Source organism: Hoplias malabaricus, chromosome Y (genome assembly GCF_029633855.1).
Source record: "Hoplias malabaricus isolate fHopMal1 chromosome Y, fHopMal1.hap1, whole genome shotgun sequence".
Classification (NCBI taxonomy): Eukaryota; Metazoa; Chordata; class Actinopteri; order Characiformes; family Erythrinidae; genus Hoplias; species Hoplias malabaricus.
Genome location: NC_089820.1, coordinates 51,112,820 through 51,135,596, shown reverse-complemented (window position 1 = coordinate 51,135,596; position 22,777 = coordinate 51,112,820). Strand labels below are relative to the sequence as shown.

At 39.2% G+C, this 22,777-nt stretch overlaps 1 protein-coding gene across 3 annotated transcripts in view; it reads right to left on the bottom strand.

Moving 5' to 3' along the window:
- Positions 1 to 22,777, bottom strand: part of LOC136677756 (coronin-2B) — a 49,644-nt gene that overhangs the window by 10,969 nt on the left and 15,898 nt on the right. The window contains exons 1-3 of one of the 3 annotated variants that reach the window (XM_066655366.1): positions 14,451 to 14,497; positions 13,057 to 13,138; positions 10,766 to 10,966 (exon numbers count right to left, since the gene is read on the bottom strand). In XM_066655366.1, the coding sequence (XP_066511463.1) occupies positions 10,766 to 10,966 (201 nt within the window). In that variant the 5' untranslated portion in view covers positions 13,057 to 13,138; positions 14,451 to 14,497. Of the gene's footprint in view, positions 1 to 10,765; positions 10,967 to 13,056; positions 13,139 to 14,450; positions 14,498 to 22,777 lie in introns of those variants that run through there. The other 2 variants (XM_066655367.1, XM_066655365.1) reach the window with 2 other exon arrangements.

Sequence of the window (22,777 nt, the reverse complement as noted above, 5' to 3'; positions counted from 1 at the left end):
ATTCTTCTCGTTTCCCACAGGACAGCAACACAATGGCAAAGACGAACAATGGATTTAAAGACTAGCATGTTATAATATGAGAATTATGTGTATAATATTAATAATAATAATATAATTGGGTTGTATTTTATTTGCTTGCTATACTTTCATTATTATAGATATATTTACTTGTTTCGGTCCATTATTTGTTTTTAACGTATTGCTACATTTTGAAAAAAGATCATCCTCAGTGCAGTTTAAATGCAGGTTGATTGTTTATAGACTATTATTTGTGTTTCTAATGCACTATATATTTAGACCAACTAAAATCAAAGCATTTTCAAATCATAACCTTAGTGTATGACGAAACATCCTTTTCCAAGACTAACAACATCATCTCACAACAGCACCAGACAACGCCCAGAAGGGACATTTCCAGAGAGGATGCCCTCCTGCTGGGTCTAACCCAGACAAAACACAGCAACCTGACAGACCCACTACATATTAACCACAACCAAATACAGTATTTTTAAGATCCAGTTTCCTTTAACGCTTTAACCAGCAGGGAATTTATATTCAAATATAAAAATACACTGAGGATCGAAAGGAACTGATCACATGCACAAATGGCTTACACTCGTAATTATTTCTCGTCTTTACTAACCAGAGGAAACCACAACAAAAGAGGAATATTCCAACAAGACAACACAATGAATTCAGGCTCGATTTACTTGTGGTGCTTCACGTCATAATTTCTTACACTTAAAATGATTAAAGTAATAAATTAGCTGCTTCATTTTTATTCTCCCCTTATTTCACAACATTGCATCACTACAAAACAACATCTCATTGGGTTTTCAATCACTGTGTGGAATCTTCTATTGTGTTGTTGGAATATCCATCTTTTGCTGTGGTTTCTCATTAGGTGAAATCATATTAGACTATACATCAGTGTATGACAGCTCTGCATATTATTATGGGTTGTACTAATTTTATTCACAGTGATGCAACAAAAATATACACAAACACAAGTACAGAGACTGACCAGTGAGCTCACTACTTCAGTGCACTTCATTTCATTTCAATTCAAAGGCACACTTGCGAACTTCTAAGCAGACTTCATGTGAAATGAATTTGACATGGTTCAGTGAAGCTCATACAGCATCAGTAGACTTTGAACCACACAGCCACATACAGAGATTATATACTCCAGTGCAGAGTGAAAACACACAGCTGGAGTGAAGGAAGAGGGTCAGAATTGCTGGGAGACTGGAGGTCCAGCAGGATGTGGCCGTCTGAGAGGATACTGTGGGACATAGTGATTTCCTCTGAGAGAACCCATCACTGAGAAAGGACAAAGGGCCTGAGAGAAATACATCCCACTTCTAAATACGAATATATGTTTCTTTTATTTCTCACAACTTTATTAACCCATTTTATGCTCATATTCCTGCAAGAACCATTTACATATACTTCATATTATTCCTTTCTTGTTTGCATACACATACACAGTCATAAGCAATATATTTTGGCCCTGTATATATATATACACATTGTAAACTTTCCACAATTCTTAATATATTAGTACATAGATTTCCAAACAATATCTTGAGTCTCAAATGTGGTGAATAAGGTATTGTTCCTGCTCATGCAATACAAATTATTTTAAGATTCTTAAATTAGATCATTGCTCATATTTCTGACAGTAGCTTTTGTTGTGGGTTGTTGGTTCCTAAAGTTTCTCTGTTGGAAAAATGGGAGGGAAGCAGCCACTCATTATTCACTTTAGTGTTTGGAAAAATACAGAACCGGGATTAGCTCCTTCATGTTGTTCTCAAATCCCCGATGTGCTTTCAATCTGTCACAGTCAGTCTGGAGGCGTGATCGAGAAAATGCTTATGTTGAACTTTCTCATTGAAGATCCATTAAGTTACAGATACAAATCAGGAATGCACTGCATGAAAGTGTGGTTAACAATCAATCGCTGATTTCTTTAATACTGACTTAAGTAAGGGCCTCGTTCTTTATCTACTAAGACAAGAGTTTGCAAACCATCCACTGTCTAACAAGTTAATCTGCTACATCTATCTTTACCTACATTTGATCATTTTTTATTCTGAATGTAGCATGAGAGGACAGATTAGGGAAAAGAGAGGTGACACAGATGTTTTGGCCAGACACCATTGGCTTCACTCCAATGAACAGCAGACACACCAGATACACTCTTCATCCGTCCGTCTCACACATACACACTCTCTCTCTCTCTCACTCTCTCTCTCTCTCTCTCTCTCTCTCTCTCTTTCTCTCTTTCTCTCTCTCTCACACACACACACACACACACACACAGATTTGGATGCTAATGTATTCAGTCAACAGCCATTATTGTGAGTCGTATAAAAGACTATGAGGAGAGTCTGGGTGATTATAATAATTATAGTGTCACTGGAAAGAGTCTAGACTGCTGGATGCAGGGCAGTTCCAAGTACTGTCTGCTGCTAGAGTGGACTTCCCTCATTACTGTATATTGGAAGGTTGTTTTGACTTATTTCTCTTAAATGGGACCCAACACAATAGATCTATGCATGATCCATCCACAAGAGCATTCTTTTAACAGTTGTTAATCTGGACGAAAGTTGTATTAAATATAATGTTGAATGAATAAATAGAAAAAGGAAAAAAAAATATCTTGGAAGTCAATCGTGTTACTTTGCTTTACAACATTCTCATAATAATTTAAAAATGTATTTACCTTCTCCCCTTTTTCTGTAAAATTGCAGGCTTGGAGAAGATATGTTTTATTTTAACAACAATAATACTATATATTTATAAGCAGAAATATTTCTGTTAACTAGCAAACAGAAGTGCAGCAGGTAGGTGTCGCAGTCACACAGCTGCAGGGACCTGGAGGTTGTGGGTTCGATTCCCGCTCCGGGTGACTGTCTGTGAGGAGTTTGGTGTGTTCTCCCTGTGTCTGCGTGGGTTTCCTCCGGGTGCTCCAGTTTCCTCCCACAGTCCAAAAATACACATTGGTAGGTGGATTGGCGACTCAAAAGTGTCCATAGGTGTGAGTGAATGTGTGTGTGTGTTGCCCTGCGAAGGACTGGCGCCCCCTCCAGGGTGTATTCCCACTTTGCGCCCAATGATTCCAGGTAGGCTCTGGACCCACTGTGACCCTGAACTGGATAAGCGCTTACAGATAATGAATGAATGAATGAATTAATGATTTTGACTTAATAAATCATACAGTTTAAGGAACTGTGACTGCAAAATGTAAACCTTCCTACGTTAGAGAAGCCATTGAAGATATATGTAAACTTTAAGTTAAATAGCCCATGCGATAAACAACACAAATTTAATAGAGTCACCTCCACATCCCAGAGAAACTGACGTATGCCAAACTGTGTGCAAAATTGGGCTGGGTCAATACTGACTCAAATCAAATGATGTTTGTTGTCTAATGAATTAGACATTGGTATAAAACACTGGAGCAAGAAATACAGTGTTTCTTAGTAACAGCAGTGTCCTCTGTTCAGTGCTGAGTTATTCATCAATCAGTGCCACATGCTTCCTCTCCAACAGTCCAGATAGAAATGTGCTTTATAAAGTAATACAAGAGATACTCTTTGCTCAGCACACACACACACACACACACACACACACACACACACACACAGCATTACACAGTGCTATTTAGAACCACTGCATCCCAGTAATTGTTTATCTACATAAATGGTCAACGTATAACATTTCCAAGTCTTTATTTGGGAAAAAATGTTTATAGCTCACCTGCAATTTACGAGTCCACCCAAAACACTTTTTACAACATATTTTTACAACATCTGTGGGAAATACAAAGACCAAACATTGCCTAAATCCATATAACACTCTAGCAGTTATCCAGACTGCTGTTAATAGCAGAACGCCCACAGACTATACTGACTCATTACACTGACGGGCTTATTGTGAATGTCCACTGTTTTATAACTGTCTGCCGAGACTGTGAAGCCACTCTGTAAAGCTACAAATCTGTTCAAAACACTACATACTCCTCATGTTCCTATTGTGCTCATATACTATAAATAATATTCAGTATGGGACCAGCTACACTGATATAACACATTTATTTCAGGAGGACATAGCCATGAACCCCTGGAATATTATGTGGCCTGAAGTACAATACATTATGGTTATTATCATATACAGGATACTTAATGTTATACTATTGTTTAGGGGTAGCATTCATTCATTCATTCATTATCTGTAACCGGTGGGTCCAGAGCCTACCTGGAATCATTGGGCGCAAGGCGGGAATACACACTGGAGGGGGCGCACAGGGCAACATAGACACACACACACATACGGACACTTTTGAGTCGCCAATCCACCTACCAACGTGTGTTTTTTGGACTGTGGGAGGAAACCGGAGCACCCGGAGGAAACCCACGCGGACACGGGGAGAACACACCAACTCCTCACAGACAGTCACCCGGAGCGGGAATCGAACCCACAACCTCCAGGCCCCTGGAGCTGTGTGACTGCGACACTACCTGCTGCACCACCGTGCCGCAGTGTGACTATACATAATGTAAATTGGTTGCAGGGCAAAACCAAAAAAAAAAAAAAGTGTGGCTGAAAAGTGGTACAATGTTCTAAGTGTTGGAACTCTAAGTGATCCAGAGTCAGAGACAGCAAAACTGGCCACACCCAGTTTGATAGCCTTGTGCATGAATAGCAAACTTCAGATGCCCAATTTTACTGGAGTGAATTATGAAAAAACGTTATATAACAAAGATATTAAATATTCCAGAACAGGCGGATGACTTTCACACTGGTTTGGTAATACATGGTATTACATCCTTATAACACTAAGAAAGCCAGACAGACAACACACAGACACCTCCACAAAGCTTCAGAACAGAATAAAGAGCTGCAGGCGAGATGCAAGCAGGAGGCTGGAAACAGTGTGTCACACTTTCAATTAATTAGCACTCTGCCTCTTTCCTCCCAGTCACAGCAGTGGCACTGAGACTCACATTAACATGGTATGGTGGACTTCCATCATTGAGTCTTAAAGTCCTGCTAGAGATTCAAGAGGGTAAACAGATAAAAACACAATACTATTTCCTTAAGCTGCTTCATGGTATTAGGGGTAAGTGTGTGGTGGGGAAATGTGTGTGTGTGTGTGTGTGTGTGTGTGTGTGCTAAGCCATACTGGGCACAATATTTTAACAGTGCCAGTGATATTTTTCCTTTACCTAAAATTATGTTTTTTCACAATTATATTTGTTCATCAACATATTTTACCAAAAGGCTTTATATTTTCTAAATAAACTGGCCAAACTTTATTTTTGTCACTGAGGATCTGAAGTTAACCTATAACTGGGGTACAAGATAATGTTTATAAAATTTTGTTTGTCCTTTCTTGGCTTTTATCGTTCATTCATTCATTCATTCATTATCTGTAACCCTTATCCAGTTCAGGGTCGCAGTGGGTCCAGAGCCTGGAATCATTGGGCGCAAGGGGGGAATACACCCTGGAGGGGGCGCCAGTCCTTCACAGGGCAACACAGACACATTCACTCACACACTCACACTTTTGAGTCGCCAATCCACCTACCAACATGTGTTTTTGGACTGTGGGAGGAAACCAGAGCACCCAGAGGAAACCCACGCAGACACAGGGAGAACACATCACATTCCTCACAGACAGTCACCCGGAGCGGGAATCGAACCCACAACCTGCAGGCCCCTGGAGCTGTGTGACTGGGACACTAACCTGCTGCACCACCGTGCTGCCCCTAGCTTTTATTATATCATTATATCTTCCTTTTAATTTTTCAGTATTTGTTTTTTTTTTCAGTTTCATTTAAAATTTTTACATTTTTCTAACAAATTTCCAGGAATATTTTTCCACACCTTCAAAGTTCAGTCTTAGAAGTTGGTTGCATTTTCTGCAAGTGGCATAATAAAAATAATAATAATCATAAACTCCTGATGCTGTTATTCAACCATGATGGTTGTAGATATCTATACAATTTCCAATTATAATCTATTATAAATGCTCTCCTTTTGGACCAGTAACAATCATCTGTGTGTCTAAGCTGACATGCCTCAGAGAAAAACAGCATCTAAGAGTTAAGCAATTATTAATGATATCATCATGACTTCCACCCAGTTTAAAGGCATATTTTTTCTCTCTCATCAATGTTGGCCTCTTGATATCAGTTTCCATTCCATAATCCCAGACCCTCTCTCATACACGGGATGCTGTTCAGCAGTACCAAAGTTCAGAAGCTGTGTTAATCGAAATGTGTCTGTTTCTCTGGGAGACATCATGCAGATGCTGATTCAACAGCTGCAGCATCGTTGGCCGTCTGATAACTGTCTAGGAAACTATTCAGCTATTCAACCTCAAATATACAGCCAGCATGTGAAAATAAGCTCTAGCTTTACAGATGTGCCAAAACTTTTCATGCTCTTCATAACCTGGAGAGGTGCCTTTGGATCCAATTTTGTTTTTGGAGTGTCGACAAAAGGCACCTTACTTTCCATGGCATGTTATTAATAAACTCAATCCAGAAGATTCTGCAGAAAATCCTTATGGAAACTTATAGGCATTGGCCTTATTTATTAAATTAAAATGCATTAAAATGCATAAAATGAATTTACCTGCTTACTCCTGAAAACTAGCCCTCCTGAAAAAGCAGTTTTTTTTTCCATCCTATTTGTTTAATTTCTGAGGTCAATGAAACCCAATGGCCTGTTCATGCTCTGCTCATATATGCATTAAATGCTGAGTGTCTGTGGCACAAGTGAAAATAGACTTTAGTTTAACGTGAACTTTGATGCACTACTTTTCACTGTGTTGACTGTTGCAAAGAACAACATAGCACTGCTGTACAATGGAAAACATCTCCATGTATCTCCATTTATGTCCGTTTTTAGTTTACTGCATCATATGAAAACAGCTGGTCTCCTTCATATTTTGCTAAAATTTCATGATGAATAAACACATAGAAATGGTCTAAAATTACTTTGAATAAACTCTTTCTTGACAGTGGTGCTGCAGGTAGTGTCGCAGTCACACAGCTCCAGGGACCTGGAGGTTGTGGGTTCGAGTCCCGCTCCGGGTGACTGTCTGTGAGGAGTGTGGTGTGTTCTCCCTGTGTCTGCGTGGGTTTCCTCCGGGTTACTGTCTGTGAGGAGTTTGGTGTGTTCTCCCTGTGTCTGCGTGGGTTTCCTCCCATGGTCCAAAAACACATGTTGGTAGGTGGACTGATTCAATACAATTGTTTTTTATAAAGCACATTTTTAAAACAACAAATGTTGACCAAAGTGCTGTCCAGTAATAAATAGTCAAAATATACAAAATGACAACATTAACTCTGAACTAATGAAAGTTTAATGAAAAGCCAAAGAATAAAAAGGAGCAGTGTAGGGGCTAGCCTACCATGTAGTGGAAACTCATTCTGGATTTAAGGACTACCAGAAGAAGGAGACATTGATGGAACATATGTCTGCAATAGCTCAGAGAGATAGGCTGGAGCTAAACCATTCAATGCCTTTTATACAAAAAGCAAGAACTTAAAATCAGTCTTAAAATGAACAGGAAGCCAATGAAGGGAAGCCAATATGTTCTTGTTAAAAGACGAGTAGCAGCATTTTGAACCAAATGAAGCCGTGAGATGGAGGCCTGACCAAAAAAAAAGCGACTAAACAGTGTCTCTAGGTGTGAGTGAATGTGTGGGTGTGTCACCCTGTGAAGGACTGGCGCCCCCTCCAGGGTGTGTTCCTGCTTTGCACCCCATGATTCCGGGTAGGCTCTGGGCTCAGCGCGATCCTGAACTGGATAAGTGGTTACAGACAATGAATGAATCATTGAAAGTCCTTCTTTTGCATTGCTGCTATTTTTGAGATACATGTTTTTTTTTATGTCCGAGCATTGCTAATATAGCTTGGTGACAGTGTCGCCACTAAACTACAGTTCAATAAATCCTCTCTGGAGCTGGAAGATCACTCACTTCCTGAAAAAATCAGGTTCTGCTCTGTATTCAAGCTGTGTAAAGACTGCAGAGTACCTGCTGAAAGACAGAGAGAGAGAGAGAGAGAGAGACAGACAGAGAGAGAGACAGAGAGAGAGAGAGACAGAGAGAGAGAGAGAGAGAGAGAGAGAGACAGAGAGAGAGAGAGACAGAGAGAGAGAGCGAGAGAGAGAGAGAGAGAGAGAGAGAGAGAGAGAGAGAGAGAGAGGGAGAGAGAGAGAGCAGGAGGAATAGAGAAAGAGACAGAGGGGGTATACAGACATCAATAAAGCCTGACTAAAAAAAAACACATGGAGTGAGGGAAACAAAAAGAGGAAGAGACCGAGGCTGGATAAAAGTGGAGAGCAAAAGGCATGAGCGGAAATCAGAGGCACTGCAGGCAGTGTTTCACTGACCACGCCATCATCCAGCCAGAGGCCAGTGAACCGAGTCGGACACAGATGCCCTGCAGAATGAGCTCATTGAGGGGACAAAGGCCTGCACCACACAACTATTTAACTCAAAGCACTCATCACAAAAGTGTCATTGATAGCTCCTCTGTGCTGGCTTGAGAGGAAGACTGGGGGTCTTCTAGCTTGACCATATTCAGTGGTAGGGAGAAAAGAGAGCAGATAGACATCATGCTGTCAACTATAAATGACCAGCAGCCATCTCTGTCAATGACCTTTGTCTATTTTTAAAGCTGTAGATTTATATGCATGGTCTATAGGCTACTATTCAAATTGGTATGAGCACATTGGAATGGAACTTTGAGACATGCCTTTTTATAAGTTTTGACTTAAGTCCAGTTCATTATACTATAATTACATTATGGTAGTCCCAGCGTACCATGGCCAACCAGTCAAAACAAAATCAAATGGAAAATGTTTTTGCATTCACTTTTATAGATTTGCGTTCTGGACTTAATGTTGTTGTGGCTTCATCTATATTTTGCTTCCCAACTGCTGTTGTATTTTGTCTTTCTGGGCCACCATACAATATAAAGTGACTCCATGCTCTCTGATGTTGTGCATCTGGAGCTCTGCCTTTCCTCAGCTCTAATTAGAAGGAAAAAGAAAACTCCTGCAGTCCATCTTCAATGCTCATCTTCACTCACAAAACCATTAGTGTCAGAAGACCAAAAAGCCTTGGCATCCTCATCACTACTTCAATATGTTCTGTCATAAAGCCAGAGATTACTGTAATATGTCCTTCTTTTCTCTCTGGTGAGTATGCCCTGGCATTGACCCTGGATCCAGGGCAATTGCAGCCATGGTGGACTTGAGCTGTACAACCAAACAGGCCAAACACTACCAGATTGCAACTCTCAATGAAATAAATATATATTATTTGTTGCTTATAGCTCATTAAATTGAGCAAAATAATTTAAATGTTCAACCAATACCACATCTGTGTTTGTAAGGAGATAATAATATCACTAATGCTCTTGTGCCTGAAAGCAATCAAGTCCTCAGAGCAATGTCCCAATATTTAACCTTTCCAAAGAGAGTAGAACTCTCCGTATTAATACATTTCTATCTGGAAGATGAGCTAATGTCTACGAATTTGAATTTAATGAAAAGTTCATGTTAAAAAGTCTTTGTTTTTACATTAAGTGAAAATAAATGAGCCAAACCTATCAAATGTCAAATCTGTAAAGGAAATTAATTGCATGACTTGCTATAGAATTACACAATACATGTGCATGCTGTTCTGTCTTGTTGGTTACATCCAACAATGGTTAGGTGTTGGTTAGGTGTCTTTTAAGGTGGAATGGCATGTTTGAAGGGAAAAAAAGACTATTTTTGTATGTGGATTACATTTAAATTAAGTACATTTTTCATTGTTTGAATTACCACAGAAACTCATTTGAAATTGAAGTTCTTTAGATTTATAACACTTTTGTTAATGCAGTTAGCCGTCTCCCAAATTTGGAGACGTTTCCACCTACGTGATCCGAAATAGCAAACATAAGTCAATATTACACACCTATGGAGCAGTCGTGAGCAATATCCTCATTTGAGTTCATGCTTTTCAACGTTTGGAGTTCTCTCGGTTGTCTAAAAATACTCCGGATGCAAGCAGAGAGAGAGAGAAAGCCTATACCGGACAGAGCCAATCTGTCTTTTCATTCATTTACAGACACTGGGGCTTCATAAACACATCAGACTGGTTTCCAGCACGAAAACAGACTAGAGAGCTTGCAGTGTTTTTTTACTACAATCATGAACTACCCCTTTAAGGTCAATTAAAGCTATCTATCTATGTATGTATCTATTTACATAAAAATACAGTAAAACAATCATAATAATAATAATAATAAATGTCTGTGTAAGTTCCCAAAGTGAAACATTTGAGCATTTTTTCCTACAAGGTCTTTCTCTACAGATTCTGTTTGTTTGTATTAGCTTTGAAACACAGGCCATAAAATGGGACATGGCAGCCATGGACACAGGAGTCCAACTCTTGCTCCAAATACTGACCAATTGAACAAATGACCCAGCACTCATGCAACTGCTTTCCCATTTGTTTCAGTGCAATGAATGCTTGGTTGTTACTTAGAGAATTGTATTTCACATCCAATAAATTGAATGTTCACAGAACAACAAAACTTCTCATGCTGTAGTGCTTTGTGTGTAAAGACGGACTGTTGCTCTATGTTTGCAATTCAATTCTCCCCATTGTGCAGCTCTTTCACTCGCCTGTGGCCATAAGACAAATGGTCTTGCTAAGGCTGGCAGAGTATTGGCAGTCAATGTGGTTACCTGAGAGACTGGGATCACGATAAAGGACCCTCCTCCGGCGCTCTCTGTTACTATGGCAAGGAACTTGCTGTTGACAGCGCAGAAGTGGTTGTCATGGACGTTCTTTGTGATGGGGATACCTTCGAAGCAGTGCTCTCGGTTGGCCACTTTGCCATAAACGTTTCGAAACTTGGAGCTTCGGTATGTCGGGCGCCATGACATCTGCAGGACACAGACATGGAAGAGGATGAATGAAAAAAAAACATGTATTGACACAAAGACTGAACACTCAGTTATTCATTTTATGCAGTTATGACCAAACGTTTGTTGACACTACTTTGATAGAGTTTCTCCACTTTAAGGTGCACCCACTAGTGACATCAGTGCACAAACCAGTGTGTGCAATCTTTGTAGAAAAGAATTGGCCAATAGAGTGGAACTTTTGAGTGCACATATTAACCTAAACACCCCAGACCCAATGTCATTCATGGGGTAGAGGGGTATAAATCGCCTCAGCAATGAGCTGTAGAGCAATGTCTCAGTGTTTACCGCACCATCCAAAACCTCTAGGATGAGATGGAGTAGTGATTCAGACGAAGAGCTAATCATGCAATGTACGTGTGACCTCATTAATGCCCTGGCTAAATGGAATCAAATCCTCACATCAATTCTGCACCATCTAGAGCAGTGTTTCTCAATCCTGGACCCTGCCCTGCACATTTTAATAGGTCCCCTGCTTTAACACTTCTACTGCAACTCTGAAAGGACTTGTTAATTAAGTGATTAGTTGAATCAGGTGTGTTGGAAGAAGGTAAAGCCATAAATGTGAAGGCATGGTGCTTCCTAGGGTTGGGAAACACTGATCTAGAATATACCTCTCCTAAAAGGACACTGAAAATCTTGCCTAGGGTAAGACAAAGACCAACCTAAATATTACTGAATATATATAAGAATTACTTGGATTAACTAAGACTGGAGATAAACTTGGAGATTAACAAACAAACAAACAACTAAACTAATTTGTCTAAAAGAATGGAAGAAAAGGTGGACACATTAAATTTAGAAAAGTCTGACACTTCCTCTCCGTGGTGTGCCTTTGTATTCTTATAAGTCATATCGTATATTTCACAATAAAAGATGTTAAAAAACTATTAGAAGGGAATTACATGGCTGAGATTTCAGACAGAATCTATTATGAATGTGAATAGGATAAAAAAGGAAGCTATTCATATTCTTTTGTCCTGAGGACACAATAAAAATGGAATCTGTCAGGTTCAAATCAATCAACCGCCTAAACACAAAACCCACACCTCAAATCTAACCAGTGATTACTCATAATTACCAGTAATTACATCCTCCCAGTGTGAAACAGTCCTGAGGCAGAAAGGTCTCATACTGTAAGTACCAAATCTACGGATGGTGTTACTTTGGATGGGTCTTTTATATCTTATATCTTATTCAGAGGTCATTTATATGATTGAGGGTATTTTAAATGTTAGCTGAAATGTTAAAATTAACTGGCTGGTACAGCACACCATGCACAGCATTAAAAAATCAGCAGCTGCATGTTGACGCTAAACATTAAGATAATATTTTATATTCGGTAAACACGAGTCAAACAATTTTTTGAATAAAATAAAAAATAAAATACAATGTATTTAAACAACAATTACCTGAAATTACATTACTACCTTTTTTACAATACAATTCAGGGCTATTTTTGTTCTAAAATGTTTCAGGGATTGATAGTTTTACTACTTTATTGTGAACCCACTCTGGACAGATATTCAACTCTACACACAGCTTGTAAAGTCTACAACTTCATATACTGTGCCCAATAGCTAGAGTTGCAATGAGTGTATAAATACACAAAGAAATGAATTGTGTTCTCTGGCGTAATGAATCTCCATCAAATACATTTGGTATTAGTTGGTGTGGAGTTGGAATGGTGTTATTGGGAACTCTGTAACAACATTTGAATGGTGTAACATTGACTTGAGAGATGTTAAATTAAGTTAATTAATTAACTGCATTTTAAATAAGTGTTATCATTACATAATACCTTCCCTACTGTTAAAATGGACTCAAGATAACATGTTTTGAATAAAAACATATTGAAGAATCTCAAATCATCTTATAATTACACTGGCTGAGACCAAATGTGTTTCAATCCTCCCAAATCTCTTCACTGATACTGGCAATATATAAATATTTCTGTACGATTATTTAGCCCTGGGAGCTCCAGGCCAGATTCACACAGGAAGGAGTTAGTGTGCTAGTAAACACTTACTCACAACAAAGCCAATACTCACCCCCAGAGGAAGTGTAAGTGGGATTCCAGCTCTAATGAGGGCAAGACTGTGTCACTCCAGAACCACAAAGGACTGTCCCAAACTAAAGATATAAATGGCAGGGTGGAGAGGAAGTGGTAAACCACAGATTTATCACCACAGTCTGATCAGTGACACTCCATCAGTATTAGTACCACTGTCTAATCTGTGTGTGTGTGTGTGTGTATGTTTGTGAGTGTGTGCACGTGCATGGCCTGTCCTCTACTTTTATCCGGCAGTGAGTTAATAGTATTGTACACTTTTTAAAATAAAGGTGCTACAAAGGGTTCTTGAGTGATGCCATAGAAAAAACACTGTTGGTTCTGTAAAGAACCATTTTTGCTAATATCTTTAGAACTGGTAAAGAATCTTTGCATCAAGTAAACATGTTTAAACCATTAAAAGTTTATTCAAACTCACACATTTCTTTAAGAATCATGGTTCTTTATGGAACCAAAAGTGGCTCTTATATGGCATTGCTCAAAGAATCTTGTGTACCACCTTAAACTCTAGGAGTTTCCATGAAGAAGCTAATTACTTAATTTTTTTCCAGCTAGAGGAGACAGCAGAGGTCATCTTCATAGATTACATTATCTGTACATTATCTAATGTATTAATTCCTATGAAGTTGCTAACAATTTACATTTCTGAACCTGTGCTTGAGTGTTGTGCATGAACAGTGATAATTACGGTTATTAATTATGATTAATTAATAATTAATTAAAGCTCTATAGAGTTAAAAAAGACATACTGATTCTTCGGTATGTGGAGTTCTGTTAAGCTGTGTACATGTACGCATATATATCCATGTGAACTGCCCTAAAGAAAGCGCTCAATATCTGGCTGTTCATTAATGGAATGTTTAACAGCAAAAGAGACCTTGTGCTGTGGAGAAGACTACTATTGAGCTTAGTTCACTAGGACATTCATTCATGTGATATCACACGCACAGACACACAATGACCCTTCCTCACATACACACAGAGACAGGATACCCAAACAAATCATGCCTTTGTCACTGTCCAAACAAAATCACATATCTCTAAAATGGTCACTTCTCAGGCATAAACTCACCGTTCAAATGAAAATACATAGAACCAGATTGTACTCCTAGTGATTTTGCAGTATTTTTATTAGTTCTTTCGCCATGAAATTTGGATGGAATGTAAATGGCAGCAGGGTAGTAAAGGGTAGGGTTCTATTCCCAGCTTGGGCAAGCAGCACAAATGAGTCCTTGGGCAAGACTCCTAATATTAGATTTGCTTTAACATAATTAGATATGTAGGTCTGAACAAGAGCATTTGCCAAATTCCATAAATGTAAATGTAAACAAACCTCTCCATCACCAGAAGCAAGACAATGCACCAGTATCTTACCTTCCAGCTGTCTAAAGCTGTCTATAATCAGCCTGTATCCTCTCTGCCTTTCAGTTACCATCCACTTAGCTGGAATACAGCCTCTCTCTGGCGTCTGTTTTCCACTTCCTCTTTCCTCTCAGTCTTGTCCTTCTTCTCCCTCCCTCTATCCCTCCCTTCCTCTATATTTCCTCCCTCCCTGTTACTGAGAATAGACAATTCTACTGCACCATCTCTCTCTCTCTCTCTCTCTCTCTCTCAGCCATTGATTGATTGCATTTATTGCTTTTCGCCCCTTCTTCCAAGTAAAGATATCACTACTAATAATATCAGTAATCTATATCTACTGATAATTTACTAATTATCCTGACTCTCAATCAGAAAAGAGCTTTATTCCCCATTCAAAACTTTCAGGAGGTAGAGAAGTTAAGGAAAGGGGCTGGGTTAGAAAAAAGAATGTGTCAAATTAGCACATTTGTAATTGTTAAGGTGCTCTTATGCTATTTTGGTAGTTTCTGGGGCATAACATTAATACATAGAATATGCAACAATTATGTCTTTTGTGTTACTTAATATACCAGTTACCCTGCAAACGTGTGGTACCCCCTCCAGTGTGTGTTCCTGCTTTGCGCCCAGTGATTCTAGGCAGGCTCCGGACCCACCGTGACCCTGATAAGCAGTGGACAAGCAGTGGATAAGCAGTTTCAGACAATGAATGAATGAATAAATAATATACCTGTTGCATACGGCTCTATCCAACAATCCACTGCTTCTTTAAGCTAAGCTGTGGTGAATTTCCTTTCAATAATTTGTGACATGATTTATTTTCATTCTATTTTCTGTCACTCTCTCTGCAATCAGCACAAAGCACACAATCAAAACAAATGAAAGAGTATGACATTCCTTGGCACAATTCAAAATGAGCTCAGGTTCGTTTAGTTATACTAGTTCACTGCTTCAAGTCCTGCCAAAAATTGTTGTACCTTTTTGTTCATAACCCTGAGGTCACAATAAAACACCATGATTCATGCTGTAATATGATATTTCTCATCCCACAAGTACACCAAGGATGATTTAAGGATGTGTTTAAAAATGAAATAAATGTTTGAATATTATTTCAGGCAGTGATCTATTAACAGCAAGATGTTATTAACCCCTCCACTCCCACCCCCTCCTCTTTTTTCTCTTGTGTTTGGCATGTAAAATGACTGTGTGAAATGCATTAAACAGATGTATTTAGTTGTGTGCTGAAACTTAGCAGAAGGTAGATATTTTATTTTAACATCAACAAATCATGACTTGACAAGGGGTTTTCCACCTATTTCATATTTTCAGTAGCTGAAATATGAACATACCTAACACCAAAGTAATTGTTAGCACTTAACACTATACACTTAACTAGGAATCAGTGAAAACTGGATGGCTTTCTCTACTGTGTCCTTATACTGTGATGTTCCCAGCATCCCTTGCCAGCCAGCACCTCTCTCTCTCTCTCTCTCTCTCTCTCTCTCTCTCTCTCTCTCTCTCTAGCTGAACTCACTGGCCTCCTCCACTCAACAGGGAGCATTCCGGCGTCCATCCAGACAGCTCTGCAATAAGTTGCCCACCCTGCAGATCAGGAGATGCGCTTAATTTGCTGTAAGAATTCACAACACAGAGTGTGAATAATATCTTATATATGCAGCATGTATTGGCTCAGGTTAAGATGATTGTGCCTTGTGTAAACTGTATGACTGACCAGATGTTAGCATGAATCATATTATATATGTTTGTAGATGTACAGTGCACAAGCATATGAAGTAGTGAAAAAATTGTGTGTGTGTGTGTGTCTGTATTAGCTAGAGGTTAGAGTGTACCAGAGAGTTCATTCTGTTTATTGACTTTTCCACATCTTGCCTGCAGTCACTGCTTGTCTCATCACTATCCTCTCTCTATATATCTCTTTCTCTCTCATTCCTTCTCTCTCTCCCCCAGCAGGACAGTGTTAGGATACTAAACTGAGGATGTGATCTCTCTCTCACCCACTCTCTGTCTCTCAGTAGGACAGTGTTATGGTGCAGATTTGGTTTCATTTTCATAAGAAATGCTCACAGATTAGCGGGGGGTCCGCATCTGTGTTTTTACTATCTCGAGTTCTGTGAGTGTGCAAAGCCCACCTTGCACAAACTCAGCTGCTTCCAAAACCAAACCTCTAACAGCAATGTCTGAACTTATCCCTGAAATATTAGTCTAAAACTGCAAGTCCAATTAACTGATGATCATATTAGTATCATAGATTGACTGAGGCAATTTTCAAATGATAGTATATTAAATATATATAATAGTGCTTATATAACTGGTGTCAATTTACATTTCAGAGGATGGACTTAGTTGAGCTGTTGAACATATAAAATGAAGCAAATAATCAGATTATACTTGGAGCTACAAAAAGGCTTACTGCTGTTGCATTATGCAAAGGACAACTACCACTCAGGGTCGAAACGCCTTCTTCGTTCCTGTTGGCAATCTAATATATTGACCAAAGGTTAAGCTAATTTATTCATGCCCTGACTGGTTGTCAATGCCTGTAATCACTCATAGATTCTATTCATAAAAAAAAAAAAAAAACACTGGTCATTTCAGAGCATTTACAAATGAAATCCCACTTAATTAGCGGCATTCAAATTCAAGAAGCATCCACAAGAGGAAGAAGATGTATTTGTTTTTAGAATGGTGGACACAAAGTGATTGAAAGGCCCATGTGAGGCTGCCATTAGCCTGTTGTGCTTCTGCCCACAGACCCTTGCAGCGCCAGTGTTCATGGCATTGTAAGGACTTTGGAGCCTTAGCCATTCTCCCTTTGAGTTCCTCTGGGCTATGGCTGTGCCATTCTCTCTCAGTAGGAGATAACTAACATTGAACCGGAGATCCTGCTGGCTGTTTTGGCAGCTTTTGATCCAGCTGTGGCCTGGAGCTACTCTCACAAGCTCAGATACAGCTGGGAGAGAGCCAGCTAACACCAGCGAGCCCCTCCATACAGAGCTGGGCCAAAATATCCAACTTTAAGCTGGGGGAGGCAAACAGCGATGGACTTTGGGGGATTGTAAAGCACATCGATACTGCAAATCTTTAAATCTTAGCCCCAGGCCTTCTAACATCGACCACAAAACTGACCTAGAGAACTACGCTTCTTCACTAGCCAAAGAAATCTGAAAAACACAACAAAAGTATCCCATGCAATGTGTCTACAATTTATGTGCATTTTTTTCTTTTCTACTTTAAGTCCATTTATCATGTCTATGTGGTTTTATGTCCCAGAATTAAAACATTCAACTTTTCCAGCTCTTAAGTGAATGTCTTCATATTCCATGGGATCCGTATATGGAAACAAAACAAAAAGCTGTCTGTTTTCTTTTCCATGGATGTCATATAACACATAGAAATGGACTAAAATTAAAAGGCAAATAAAGAATAACATAAGGGAAAAAAATCAAGTTTTTCCAAGAATCAGGCAACACCAAAACAATGTCATGCCATTTACTCAGCTTATAATAAACTCTGCTTTTTGATCCTTCAAAGAAGTTCTCTTTTATATGAGCCTGTATTGTGTTGTAGTTACAGTCCCCTAAGGAGCACAGTCACAATGATACAGATTAGTGAATCTCAAATGAGTGACTCTGGATTAGCATGACTTCGAAAAAGTGGACCAAAACCCATGTAAATTCCTCCCTTGCTTTCTGGTTTTGATGTAAAGTGCTGCAGGGACAACAGGAATGGAGTCTATTACACTGGGATATTTTTGTTTTTGTGAGTTTATGAGCTTAGTATGTGATCAGGGTTAAATATATATGCTGTTTGAAAACTAAGGACAGAGGCTGTTATTTACTGCTTTCAGAACGTGTCATTTGTATTATATTCATTGTCACTTGTTTTATATTACTTCATATAGATATGAGAACAAACTGGAATGCATCACCACTGACACACTATTAAACAGCATACTGCCTGAATCACTCGTTTACTCTAGTCCAATAACATTGTACCTCCATATGTGAGAGAGAATAATCACTTGCACAGCATGTATGTGTTAGTAGTTCTGAAAACCCAAAAGAAGGTCATTATATTATCACTAAGACCACTGTTCTCCACTGCTGGCAGCACAGTTTATTGGATACTGTAGAAAGTAGTAAACAGAGCGAGGATTAGTAGCCTGTACTGAATAATTTGCATTGATGTATTGACTTTAACACACAACTGTAAAATTGACAAATGTACCTTACTATATTGGAGAAGTGGAGGATAGGGATACAGCACATGGATAACTAAGGGTGGAAGAAGTAGGATATGTTTATATTAATGTCATGGAACATCATGTCACCATGTCATTGCAAATTTTATGCGCTGTAAGGTGAAAACTCTATACGTAATAAAAAAGACCAACTATAAAGATCCTATAAACAGCAGCTGCACAGAAACTAATGCTTGATTAGATTTCAATCCATTACATCACACAATAATAAATAATAATAATTATAATAACAATAGCAGTGGTAGTAGGTTTGTAGTTCTCATAGTTTTCACTCCCCTTATTTTAATGGAACACATCAGTTTCCAGCAAAGTACCAAAACTACCATCCTCCTCTAAGCCTCCTCCAAATGTAACAAATTTGATTTGAAAATGGTTTTAAGTTAAATAAGTCTGTCCTTCATAAACAAGTACTACAAATAAACTGTGTGCTAATGAACTCATAAGTGCAACACAAAATAAGATCTATTTTTAGGGAACAATCAGTGCAAACGGAATTATCTCTCAATTACAGAGAGACAAACAGAAAGCGAGAGAGATGAACAGGTGGAGTGATGGAGAAAGACATAGAGAGAGGAAAAAGAGACACAGAAAGAGAGCTCTCAGAAATTTCCAAAAAGTTTCACTGATACACATTTGAATTCACAGTCACCACTGTTTGAATGACAAAGGAGATTAGGACATGATCACTGTTCTATTTTTCAGAATGGAACAACGTGTCAACTCACATGTGAAAACCGGCCAAATCCCTCAATCATCTCAGAAGACAATGAACAACTGGCAGCGAAACTGAAGTTGGGAATAGGGGTGTCCTCAGTGGAGTTATCAAAAGATTTAGACGATGAAATGAAGCAAAAATGAGGCAGAAAAGCATGGACTCTGCTAGTCAAGAACAGACAAACTTTTTCCTTAAAGTAGTCAGTGAGCCAGAAAAGATCCTCTATATCAAGACATACAGAACACTCCCTCCTGTTCACAAACCCTTTATCTTCCATGTGTCTGTCTCTCTATGATAACTGACAGCCAGACACACCCTCCAAATCAGCATGTTTCTGGTAAATATTTTCATTTTTCCCTTTATACTGATGTCCTTTAATATGCTGGTAGTCAAACAGCACTTTGTAAATATGAACTGAGATGGACTCTGAATCGTCCAAAGGACAAAGTACTGTTAAATAGCCCCCTTTATCATATTAATTGTGTATTAAGCCCAAATTTAAAGTGTAATTTCAACAACATTCACCTTTGGATATCTATTTGAACCAAACAAAATTCAACTGTGGAAATTTCATTATTCATTCCATAGATTCCTAAAGATCTACAACTAAATGTTTGACAGGGTGAGTACCTGACCCCTTAGAGGTACATATAATACATTTTAGGTGTTTCTCTGAATATGTGCACTTTTGATATGTGTTGCACCCATTTCCTAGCCCCCAAACAACAAGAAACGGTCTGAGATAAACAGACATTCATATGGAAGGAGCTTTGGTTAATTATATTTGTCCTGGGGTGATCTGCTCTCTCTTCTTGTAAGTGCTTCCAACATGTTGATGATATTGATTGAGAGAGACTGCACCTCTGAGAGCACAGAGCATGTGTGTGTTGTGTGTATGTGTGTGTGTGTGTGTGTGTGTGTTGGTGTGCCCGTGTGGTGTGCCCCTGTTGTTTTGATAGAGTGTCCAGCTTTAGTCATTAGTGATCCGTGTGTGTTTGTGTGATGAGCTGGGTAACAGATGGAGTAATGGGGATTATAGCATGTGTGTGTGTGTGTGTGTGTGTGTGTGTGTGTGTGTGTGTGAGAGAGAGAGAGAGAGAGAGAGAGAGAGAGAGAGAGAGAGAGAGAGAGAGAGAGAAGGGTAAGTGTAGTGGATGAAGAGGTAGGACAGAGAGACGAAGTGGAAGTAAGAGTCAGGAAGAAACTGGCAGGAAGTACGGGCACCATGGAGACAGACACCATCAGGCTGTGACTCAGCTCCTGCCTCACACGGCCAACATCAGAAATCGTTAGGGAGCTTTAGTAAATTACATTTTTTCATTTCAAATTCAATCATATTAAATGATCTATCGTGCATTGTAAGAACTTTACAGAATAGTGGTAAAAATCTTATTCAAATGTAAATAAAACAAGCATGTAACATCCATCCATCCATTATCTGTAACCCTTATCCAATTCAGGGTCACAGTGGGTCCAGAGCCTACCTGGAATCATTGGGCGCAAGGCGGGAATACACCCTGGAGGGGGCGCCAGTCCTTCACAGGGCAACACATACACACATTCACACCTACGGTCACTTTTTGAGTCGCCAATCAACCTACCAACATGTGTTTTTGGACTGTGGGAGGAAAGCGGAGCACCCAGAGGAAACCCACACAGACACAGGGAGAACACACCATCTCCTCACAGACAGTCACCCGGAGGAGGAATCAAACCCACAAGATTACACAGTTAGGAGTTTGTCTACACCATGTCTACCTGTGTTTCCTATGGATGATTAGGTTTATTCCCATAATCCAAAAACATGTTAGTTGCAAATGTGTCCTCATTTGTGAGTGGCTGTGTGAGTTTGCGATGCTCTGAGAAGAGCTAGCACCCTGTTCTAAGTATGTTCCATATTTCTGCCATTAGTTCTGGACCCACAGTGATGCTGACCAAGATGAAGTGTTTACATAATGAAAAACTGAATCAACAAATGTATCATTATGCAGGTCATACTATTGCTCATTAGATTTAATGTATTTTTTTAATCTTGTAATATCCTGTTAAAAAGCAAGATCATTAAATCATCCCAGGATAAGCTGATATTTTGTTCATTCTGCATGAGTAAATTATGATTTCTTTATATCTTATAATTGTTTTTAAACACAGTCAATGTCATAGTGACACATAATTATTCAAAAGTGTGCAGGTCTTTTGTGATCAGGTGTTTTAGATGTTTTTTATATTAGTTATAGCAATCCTGACAGCTTAACGCGGTAAGAGATGACCCAGTGCCAAATGTGCCCCCCATACAACAAAAAAGACATGTTCCAATAGGAATAAGTGCCATCTGGGCAACAGCTCAAGAGGAAAGTCAGTGGTGGCTCAGTGCCTGAACACACACACATGCACACATACACACACTCAGAGTGCATTTTCAGAAGGGGCTGTTACAGGAAAACATTTTATCTTAGATGCACCATCTCTTACTGTGTCTTTCTGAACATGTTAAGGTTAAGTATATTTCTTTGTGTTTAATAAGAAAAGACTCCCAGTGTCCTGCCAGGGCTCTTTGTATTTTCTTCATTAGAGCAAGAGCTCCACAACATCTGCCGATGCACTTTACTGAATTACTTCCATACCAAGCTGAAAAACTTAACTGCATAAAGCTTCATGAAGACTAACAACCTGTCATTTCTCATTCACTGAAGAACTTTCCACTGACCGCTGTAATTCTCTGTATGAAGTGACTTATGAAAGTTTGCTAATTTATGTGATAGTTAAGCTGTTAAGGAAGGAATATAAATTTATGAATGTGGGTTTGCTAAAGCAAAGTACTGTAAACCAGCAGCTCTAGGATGTCAGGATACTCAATTTGTGCTGTGGTGCCTTTTAGACGCTCTACACCTCAGACTCAAGAAAAGGGCATAGACTAGCAACAATCTAGCAACTACTGGAGATGCCATAACAAACCCCTAGCAGTGTCCTAGCAGCCAACTGGAATATCACAGTAAAAACCTAGCAATATCTCTGGCAGAATCTAGTGATTATTATAATAAGATGAGCACCATCTCACAACTATCCATTTTTGTTATAGCATTTTCACTCTTATGCGACTATAACTCATAATTCTACAATAATGTCCTTCCAACCTGGATTAAAGCCCAGCTTTTGCGTGTGCTGTGCAGACAGGACAGATCTGTGCCTGCCATTTTTGGCTCTCAGTCCGGTGAACATGCTGGTTCTTCATACAGGAGAGATTCAGCGGGGCTTCAGGGCTTCTGCTAGCCCAAATACACACCATCTGCCCTGGGCCGTCAACACAGAGACCACATCTGTTCTTCAAAACACAACTTTCTCTAT